Source organism: Oxyura jamaicensis, chromosome Z, assembly GCF_011077185.1.
Source record: "Oxyura jamaicensis isolate SHBP4307 breed ruddy duck chromosome Z, BPBGC_Ojam_1.0, whole genome shotgun sequence".
NCBI lineage: Eukaryota > Metazoa > Chordata > Aves > Anseriformes > Anatidae > Oxyura > Oxyura jamaicensis.
The window spans coordinates 13,832,921-13,843,664 of NC_048926.1; the positions used below are offsets into that span (position 1 = coordinate 13,832,921).

Below are 10,744 nucleotides of genomic sequence, written 5' to 3' on the forward strand. Positions count from 1 at the left end.
CTCCAGCAGCTCAGTGCTGTGACCATTGCCCTGGGAAACCTGTCCCTGTACCCAACCACCCTCTGGGTGCAGAACCTTCCCCTAACACCCAGCCTGACCCTCCCCTATCCCAACTCCATGCCCTTCCCTTGGGTCCTGTCGCTGTCCCCAGAGGAGAGGTAACATTTAACAGGGTGCCATGTATTCACAGGCCAAGACAGGAATTCATTAACACCTGTCTTCACTGGAATATAGCAACAAACTGATAGTCAACATTTCCTCAGCAACACACTTGTATCTGCAGGGGTGTTATCAGGAAAAAGTTTTTCAGGATGAGATGAATATTTCTAATTAAAAACAAAGCAAACCTTAGTATTTACACAGGACAATTAAACTCTTCCCTCACAGAAGAATAAGGCTGTTGCATTTGACGTGGGCACTTCAGCCTCTAGCACCTGAGGTTTTTCCAGCATCAAACTCTGTGTTCCAATCAGGCAATGCAAGGTTTCCTGCACCCCAGGCACATATCCCTAACACAATTATATCAACTGCCATGTGTGAAGTTCTTCTCTTCACAAAGGACACCACAAAGCTTAACTTTGACCATAGTACAGATCAAATCAAAACAAAACAAAACAAAACCACCACCACAACAACCCAAAGACCCATCATCCCAGAAGGTTAGATCTCAGAATCCCATGTTGTTGGATGGGAAATCCTTCTCCATTTTCTTGTTCTTTTTACTCAGGCCCTGAATCACAGCAGAAAATAAAGCAACTATGGCAAGCTGCTGTTTATCAGGACAAAGTAATGAGCAGGAAGAATTTGTGCTGCATGGGTGTCATCTCCCTGGCATGACTTTCACTCTTGAAATGACAGTTAAAGAAAAAAAAAGAAAGATAGAAAGCCATTCAGTTTAACTGCCTTTCCAAAGCAGGTATGTGTTGTCATTTGAGTTTAATGTTCCAAGAAACCCAGCAGTGTTGAATAACGTCGAGCTGAAAACAAGGTTGTTCAGATTTAGGCTAGAACATATGGTCTGGCCAACAAAACTGTTCTACATAAAGTTCTGGCCACAAAGAAATGAACTTCATTAATTAAAGCCAAGCATAACATCAAGGTTTACATACCAGCTCTTCAGAGGAAGGCTAAAGCTCAAGGCCAGTATGAACAGCTTCATCTTGATGTGGTTTTGAAATCTTTCATTCTTGCCCTGACTCAATGTGAAGTAGAGAAGACCATCGCTGACCACTCAGTTCTGTTTAGTTGTGTGTGTTAAGTTGGGTGTGTATCTTCTAACATGTTTGGAGAACAAGCTGTGCCACCATGTTGGGTAGCTCCATCTTTTGTCCCTCTCTCCACTGCAACTCACCCAGTCTGGTGGCTGTCCTAGTATTGGTTAGTGACAACTGGAGATTCTCCTTTTAACAAAAATTCTGGTGTTATCCTTATAGCCCTGTTCACACAATCAGTTCATTTGAAATGTGTGGAATAAATATTTCTAACCTTCAATTTCAGAAAGAGAGTGAAAAATATATTCTGACTATACCTGCATGGACAGCAGAAAATAATAATAATAATAATAGTTGAGTAGTAAGATAACAAGATAATTTCTCCATTAATTACTTACAATAAAATTAAAAAATATATTTTTTAAAATAATTACACTTCTGAGTGATTCAGCCTTGGTCAGGATTTCTCAATTTTCTAACTAGCAAAGCTCATATTGCTTTTAGTTAATGAAAACATTTGCTTTTGTCCTTTGCTGAAAATGCTGTCTTTCAATTTTGAACCTTTTCTGGGCGAGGACAAGGACAGTCATGATGAACAGTGCTTTGTGAAGAAGGGATGACTGCTGAAATTGTTATAAATTGGCATGCCTCTTTTAAAAGAGAGAAACAAATTTATACCATTCAAGGATCTGGCCCTGTTCATGCATTTGTGAGAACAATTCCTTATATGTAGAGAGAGAGAGAGAGGAAAAATGGAATATAAACCTGACAAGACAGTACATTTTATGTTATTGGTATGCTCCTCATTTTTGAGTAGGAGAAAATAATAATAGAATGTATAGTTTCACGCACATTCTGCTTTTGGTGTGACTTTTTGTCTTCACAGAAACTCAGCTCTGAGCCTTTTCATCCGGTCATAACACCTTGTAACGTCTTTTGTCTCAGGAAGCCTACTCTTATGTGCATTACAAAGCTTCTGCAACACAAGCAGTGCTTCATTCTAAGTACGGAAGACACACAAGGACAAATTTTGTCAAGTAAATTACATAACTGTACCTGATGCATTTCACATGCACAGGGTGGGGTATTTTAGAGCATCTATTCTCAGCTTTATTGGGCATCTAACTGAAACACATTATTGGGCTTCTCCCTTTCCCACTCACTATACTGGAAATTTCAGTCTAAGTTTGATCTGTTTACTTAATCTAAGAGAAATGCTTAAGGCAGACTAATGTAGGCACTGAAATGCCCCTCACTCAGAAACTACTTACCTGTGACACAAATTGTTGCAGGACCTAACTAGTTAAAATGGCTTGAGCTAAAAAAAATATATGTGAGGACTGGATACACACTTTGCTTCCTAATCTCTGTGCAGGTAACAGAAAAAAACAGAAATGAATTAATAATATATATATATATATATTTTAAAAAAAGGAAAATACATTTTTTTTCTTTCATTGCTTCTCTCAGATGCACTGCATTCACCTGGACCCATACACCTTAAAACTTTGATTGTAAAATATGATCAGTTTCATATGCAATCATAGTTCCCAGTGCCTGGCATTATAAGAAAAAACAGAAAGCTTCCTTCATGTACCCTAAAAATTGTAATAAAAACATGACAATTGGCATCACCTACTCCAGCTTGAGGTAATAGTAGCTGATTTTAGCTTTTTAAAATTATCAAACACTGCCTAAAATGCACTGGGGGAAAATTTTGACCAAAATGTTTTAACAGGTGATATAATGGAAAATTAATGACACACAGAACATCTGAAGAACTCATCCCTCCTTCAAGGAGGAGATAGTGGATTTCTGGGTCTAACTTTAGGAATCTATAATTTTATTTAATAACCTCAGATTTTCATGGACATACTCTGAATACCTCAGAAACATGTTGTATTTGTGGCAACTTGTCCTATGGGGTGAAAGGAACCTGCTGAAGTAGAACTTTTTGTGTGAGTAGAGTCACAGAAATTCATTTTTTTTTACACAAATGTGTATACCTCCAGATATTTCAAATATATTCACAGATGTTCTCATCACATGCAAAACCACCTCAGGTTTTACAGAAAGCCTGTAATAAACCTTAATGTTCATGCCTGGACTACAACCAGCCGAAAGTTGAGTGGCTTACTTCATAAGAACAGTGAGGCAGAGCCTCAGATGCTACTTCCATACAACTGAAATCACACAAATCTAACAGAAAACACTAAGTGCAGAAGATGCTTATAGAGTCTGGATTCAGATCTGGGTATGAAATCCATGCAGCTCTACCTGGGAACCCTTAATTCTGTAACAGCATAGTGTTCTAACTTTCTGAACATACTATAAAATACAGCAGCTTATAAGGATGTGTGGTCAATGACATCCTTATAAGGATGTCATTGTGAAAGGCAAAAAAAAAAAAAAAAAAGAAAAAAAAAAGAAAAAAAAAAGGTGTGGTTACTATAGGTTTACTATCATTTCGATAGCCATCAGACTGTGCCCAGGAATTTCATAAGGGAACAGGACACTGAACATCAACACCTCATTTATAGGAAGTCAGGACTTAAATGTCTGTTGAGAAAAATACTTAAACTCTCTTCTACAAGTAATAGCTACTTTTAACTGTTTTGAAAAACAAATGAACCCAACACAGAAAACATCCCTCCTACAATCTGTACTGCTGAGGGAGAGGGAATATAATTTTAATTTCTGCCCTGTACAGAAGAGACGTTAGCATAGATTAAAGCTTTAAGGGGATGTCCGATGCACGGGTCTTGTGTTATTTCTGAATAGAAGGAAGGATTCCACCTGAAATAAATAGTGTGGTAAATGGGTTAAAAAAATACTCGTGAAAGCAAGAACAGAGAGGACTCACTGTCTTTTGGGATGCTCTTCTGGAACTTTTCCAGGTCCACGTTGGGTGGTCGGCAGGGTTTCTGCGGGGGTGGGCCCAACTTGAAAAGTGGGGGCAAGGTTTTCCTTTTTGGTGCTCCTGAGCTCTTGTCCCCATCCTCCTTTTCTTCTGACCCACCCAGTGACTTTCCTGCAGCAAACACTGTGCTCATCTTACGGAACTTGGGAGGAGATGAACCAGATTCTTCCTGGCTGATTTTGTTGAGAAAGATATTCCTGGCAGCACTCACTCCCTTTTCTTCAGTCTTTTCCTCCACATTTTTGGGGGTGCCTTGCGATGAGCTGGACCAGTGGCCAGTAGGTTTCAGAGCCATGTTAGCAAAATGACTGCTTGCAGTTTCTGCAGCACAGTTACTATTTTCATCTGTTTCCTTTGCTGCTTTAAAAGAATGTATTTTTGGTCTAGGGCCTGCTAGTCCTTTATGCAGAAGCGTATTTTTACTTGAAGCATCTTCACTGTGGGAGACCTCATGGTTTAGAGAAGGTTTCTGTGCAAGAGCTGGTTTAGAGGAAGGAGGCTTGGGCTCATTTTCTTGTGATGTGGACATGAACTTTTCCTTAACTCCAGCTACTTTTGAAAATACTGGTTTTACCTCACTCTCCTGTGGTGTAAAATTTGAATCTGGTTTTGTTCCCAGAAGCCTTTTTTCTTTCTCATGAGGAGCAGTGTTAAGAGGCTTGTTTCCTGCAGGTTTTGGGTACAGAGGCTTTGGCTCTTCTTTTGCCAAGTCACTGGTTTTCGTAGGGGTTTTAGTGCATCCAGTTTTTCCATCATGTTCCCTGTTAGTTGTCTGAAGCTGAACCCCAAACCTTTGTGCCACCGGTTTCAAATATGGGGGCTTTGGATCCTTTTCTGTCTTATCATCAGCTGAAGGCTTGACCCCCAGAGGAGTCTTAGGATGTACAGGTTTGTGAAAGGTACTGGGTCCTGAGGGAGAAGTTGCATTTCCTTGACTTGCAAATTTCTCAAGTGCTGCTTTCCTTGTCTGTAATCCGGAATGGAGAGGTTGTCCTGCAATTTTGAAGGGTCGACTGTTACCAGCAACATCCTCTGAGGGGTTGTTACCCGCGTTAAATTTCGCCATGAGTGACTTCACATCTGCTTTGCTGTCCTATGAGCATAGAGAAATAAAAAAGAAACAGCAGCAATGAGAAAGTCTCAGTTGCAATGTTCACACATACTGTACTTTAAAGAGTTTCCTGGTCTGAGGCTTGTAGTACTGCTGATTGGCTGTGCAGATATTGTAGCACATCTTCCTGTAGTGTTAGACAAGCTGAATATTTTGTTAGATCATTGCTATTGTTATATAATCTAAAATTTTCACTCTAGGTAAATTTTCACTCTAAAATGCCTTTAGAAAGTGGTCATTCAGCTCCTTCCTACTATACAGTAGTATGGTTCATACTATGGTAGTTCATACTATAATTTTTGTTTATTTCTGGACTGGGGAAGTGAACACCTAAAAAATATGTGAAAATACCTACTACTTCAAAATTAAAGCATTCCTAAAAGATTATGTGTCTCCTACAGTGAGAGGCGTAGACTGTGCTGGAACCTAGGCTATATACCAGACCAGTGTTAATCCCATCAGACCTTTGAAGAACTGAAAGTTCCCTTGTGAAAACAGAAAGTCTTCTGGTTTGGGGGGATTGGGTGTCAGTTTTTCTTTCCCTTCTCAGCAATGATATTTCCTTCTGCTCTCTACACCCTACCCTCAATCTCCCTACCCCTTTTGACAAACTTTGTCCTTGTTTCTGTTCTACATTTTGTAGTTGACATAAATTGTGTATGGTTGGATGGAAAGTGAAAATACATGGAGAAGAATAGGAAGAAATGACAATCAGTAAGCACAAATACTGACAAAGATATTTAATCTCTTGGGAAAAAAAAAAAAGAAAAGAAAAAAATAAAAAAAAAAAGTGAACTTTCGCCCAATTTTTTTATCAGGTGACTAAAATGCAATTTCACTTGAAAATATCTTAATTGGTTGGATCTATTAATTAATGTTCAATATCAGCTTTCAATATGAACTGAGAACAAAAGCTCAACACAGTTTGATTCAGTGAAATTATAACACAGTGCAATGAAGGACCTGGCCAAAATATAGTGAACTCCTCCCACCACACTGGCTTCTGAATGTCCTCAGCAGGGGGGTCCTTTGACAGCAGACATTGGTGGCAGAGTTGCAAGTACTGTGGATACAAATTCACAGCTTGTACTCAGTGGAATCCGTTTTGTGTGGGGAAGTCAAAATGTGAGACTTACAGTATGAAGCAGGGATGCTATAACTAGGAGGGGCTCTGAATCATTTGCTTGGAAACACAGAGTATCACTACCAAGTATAATACGTAAGGCTCTGAAAAAAAAAATTAGAAGGAGTTAGACAAGTGTACTATGTCTTCACTCAGTAGTTTCATTGAATGTTCAGTAACTTTTTTTTTTTTTTTTTTTAAATACTTCTTTAACAAGAGCTTATGAATTGTGGTCATCTGCTCCTTTTGCCTTATGTTTGATTGTATCATGCTATGAATTGCCAAGTACACTGTAGTAGTTTTACCCATGATTTCTGCAATATAAAATTAAATTTCCTAGTCTTTCAATATCATTAAAAAAATGCAGTCTTTCCAAACTGTATTGCATGGCAAAGTTACTTACAAGAAAAGAAGCCAAAACAAGATGAAACCTATCCCCAGAGCACCATTGTTATCTCTTTTGCTCATGTAGGGAAGGGAGGAAGTACACGTTTACTATGGAGATTATCAGGTTTAAGCTATCTACTGCTGGTTACCACAAGTACACTCAGACACACAAAATCACAATGCAGAGATACATATATCAGAATCATTCAAGATTCCTCCCATAATACCCCACAAAGCACAGATTTTACACACTTAAAGAGAAAGCTAAGCTAATTAATTGCATTGCCAGAAATAATAACAGACTTCTGTCTCTGATCTATTTGAATTAGTACGAATGCATGTTTTTTTTTTTTTTTTTTTTTTTTGTAATAAAATCTAAACCATCAGAATTACTGTAATGTTCCCTCAGTGCTTTAAGTCTTCAGAACTTGTAAATGACAATCTGATCAACTGCCTGGCCAATTCAGTAGCTCATTTCTTTTGAAAAATGTAAGAATAAATTTATTCTTCTGCTATTTCTTCCATTTGTAATTTAAGAAAGTGTACTGTGTTAAACTACAGTAATGTGGATGTTCTGGACAAGAGACTTTAAGCATATAGACTTTTGGGAAGCTGGAAATATGATTTTAAATAAACTTTTCTTGTTATGATATGCAGTTTCTGAGAAATTTTCTGCATCTTGGCAATAACAACATCAGTTATATTCATACAGGCTTTCAAATGCACTAGCAATCCACTACTGCCATGCTAGGACTGTTTATTTTCTCTAAGTCCTGCTGAAGTCAGTGATTTATTTTAATAAACTTCTTCACAGTACTGTGAAAAGAACCTTGCCCTAGCCATGCAGATATACCAGCTCTTCAAGAGTAAAAAACATCACTCTTGGGGATGCAGAAGGGCTTACGAACAACACTGCAACTTCTCTTATTTACAGTCAGTAGTGTGTAGTAAGAGTAGCACTCTAAGAAATCAGGAGGGTAAGAAACTGGGAAAAATTTCTGCTTCTTTTCAATATATGTCATCAATTATTGCTTTAATAAGCTTACTTTATAGCAGGAGCCACACTGAAGATTGTAATGTGCAACCTGACTGGCCAGGTAGACAGATGGGGAACTGGGAAAAAGAGAATCTTTTGTTTGTGACCTTGCCCACAGAATAATCCCCACAGTTTCTGCATTTCCCTTCCCAGAAGTGACAGCTGTTACCTTTTCCATTAGCACATACAACAGGTTGTAATTCATGAAATAGGAACTTGAAAAGATTATGAAGTTAGATTAAGTTCATGCCACCTTTCCCACCCAAAGTGCAAACTGCCAGTTAGACAGAGGATTCTCATACATGTACATAGATCATTTTCTGAACTTCCTTGCACTTTCTTGGGAAACTGTAAAATATTTTGGCCTTTCAGCTTCTGAACTGAAATGCAAGCAGCACAAGGTAAACAGTAACATTTTCTTTGCAAGGAGATGGACTCATTGTTCAAATGTGTTGGCTCATATATAGAATAATACCCTTGCTTTAGTTCCCAGATTTGTATGTACAACACTTTCCCAGCTTCCACTGCCTTCAGCAAGAACCCACACAGATAAAAAAATCGTATAGAAGTCTTCCACGAGAAAATTATATAACTTTTTTTCTTTTTTCTTTTTCTTTTTTTCAGAAGTACTTTATAGTGAGAATACAAGATAAATAAAGGTTCAAACTCTATTTTTCCTGAATTTTCTCTGAATATTTCAATCTCAAAAAAATCTGTTAAAAACAAAATAAAGTGAAACACAAACAAAAACCACACTTTTGTTTTGTTTTGACATAAATGTATGTATTTAAGTTCTAGTGTTGGTGAAGCCAAAAGATCATTTCACATCAGCTTCCCCTTGTGGTTGTTTTTTCTTCAAATAAATAGAAACACTGGATCAATGAAAACAACAGAAGATGTCTGTATGTAATACTTAGTTAAGCAGATAACCTCTGCGCAACTGTTGTCTGTACAAGCAATCGTGCAATTCTTTAAAATGCATGCAGGTCTGATTTATGAGACAAAACAAAACAAAACAAAACTCTTTTCACTTCCCACCTGCAACTTTTTCCTTTCTATTGCCACATGATAATGTCTCAACAGGTCTTTTAAAACTCTCTTTTTTTTTTTTTTTTTTTTTTTTTTTTTTAACAGAAACAGATCTTGGTAAGTTTGCTAGGAGGCAATGAAAGAAAGATTATAAGGCTACCACCATTTTAAGAAGTATGTATATTCACGAATTCTCTGACAGTGACAAAAACACACGGAAGCTTATAACCACTGAAAGAATTGGCCTCTAACCTATGGACAGGATATAATGATAAGGAACAGAATAAGGAAAGAAAATAATGGAAAACAACAAATTAAAGTTAAATATCTTATCTTAGCTGGCATCATAAAGGCCTGATTTGGGCTCTACTAACGTTAATGGATTGAAGGAGTATAGCTGTTTGCATAAAATGCTAGTGTTGTTCTAAATTCATGATAATTTATTGGAATTTTAATGGAACAGGTTACCCAGAGAGGCTGTGGCTGCCCCATCCCTGGAGGTGTTCAAGACCAGGTTAGATGAGGCTCTGAGCAACCAGATCTACTGGGTAGCATCCCTGCCTGTGTCAGGGGGGTTGGAGTTAGATGATCTTTAAGGTATCTTCCAACCCAAGCCATTCCATGATTCTATTGCTTGACTATTTCCCTTTCCAGAAGGAGAGACTTCAAAATTATCTTTATTCAACACTTTTTGTTTTCAGAAGAGATACATAATTTCCATGTTGCTTTTCTTCCCCTTGATTGTAATAACAATTACTAGTTAAAGAAGACTTCCTCTAATTGTGAGTTCAGCATTTGGACATTGGAACTAAGATGCTGCACTACTTTGTACCTATGAATGTAAGTAGCACAAGTATGAAAAAAAGGCAGAAAGACAGCATCAGTCCAAGCAGAAAGACTTGCTGATACAATGATTGGCATACAAGAGAAAAGAAGCCTCATCAGATTCAAAATAATGAAGAGGCAGGCTGTTCTGCTCTTTGCTTCTGTTTTGAAAGACAGAACTCTAAGATGGAGAGGATACTCCTGACTGAACCTTTTCAAACATCTCTCTGACACCAGCATACAAAATTATCACATTCACATGGATATGCAACTGTTGAAATTAGACAAGAATGTTCCACCCTGACACTATCTTCTTCATCATGCATTCCTCTACATCTCCTTTGTCCCTCTCTTGCCACTTTTTCTCATCATTCACATAAATCATAAGACCAACAACATAACAATGCAGAAAAATGTGAAGACAATGTAATTCTTGCATCCAAAGTGAGACCAGGACTAGTGAAGGCACAGGGCTTGACCAGAATAGCTAGACAACATCTGAGCTTTGTCCCAGAACTGCTGTCACATCTTGTGCACCAGGCTAAAGGATCTATCCATGCATGGTCATCCCTTCATCCCTACGGTCTGGTAATTTCAACACAGAGCTTCATTTTTCTTTTCTTCCTTCTTTTTGGTACTGGTTTACATCAAAACAGAAAACTTTCTACCACCAGCAACTCAGTCTTCAACAACAGAAGCCTGGGAGCTTCAATTTTCCACCAAGAAATTCTGTGCAATAAAAGCTGATTGACTAATATCATTTTCTGAAAAAGTATGTTGATATTTTTTGATTAACCTGGTTTTATATAAGCATTGTTTCATGATACTTAATACTTTTATTATTATTATTATTATTTTCTCACATGCTAATCAACGACTTTCAGAGTAATGTAATTTTTATAGCAAGTATGACAAGAAATGAAACAGCCAGATCCCTTCCTACTCAGAACCCTGTTTGCGTATAGTATATACAGCAAATACTTTACGAGCATCTTTGATTTGACTGCGGTTATTCCACTACAATTAAGGTAACATGTCTGAGTCACAAGATAGAAAACCTTGAGTTCCTGATACTGAAAAGTTCCTACCACTATATTTTGAA

The 10,744-nt window shown here is 37.7% G+C and overlaps 1 protein-coding gene across 3 annotated transcripts in view; it reads right to left on the reverse strand.

The window, feature by feature from the left end:
• FYB1 (FYN binding protein 1) overlaps positions 1-10,744 on the reverse strand; it is a 67,446-nt gene that overhangs the window by 35,025 nt on the left and 21,677 nt on the right. For all 3 annotated transcript variants that reach the window (XM_035310494.1, XM_035310492.1, XM_035310493.1), the window contains exon 2: positions 4,075-5,224. In XM_035310494.1, the coding sequence (XP_035166385.1) occupies positions 4,075-5,224 (1,150 nt within the window). The remainder of the gene's footprint in view (positions 1-4,074; positions 5,225-10,744) is intronic.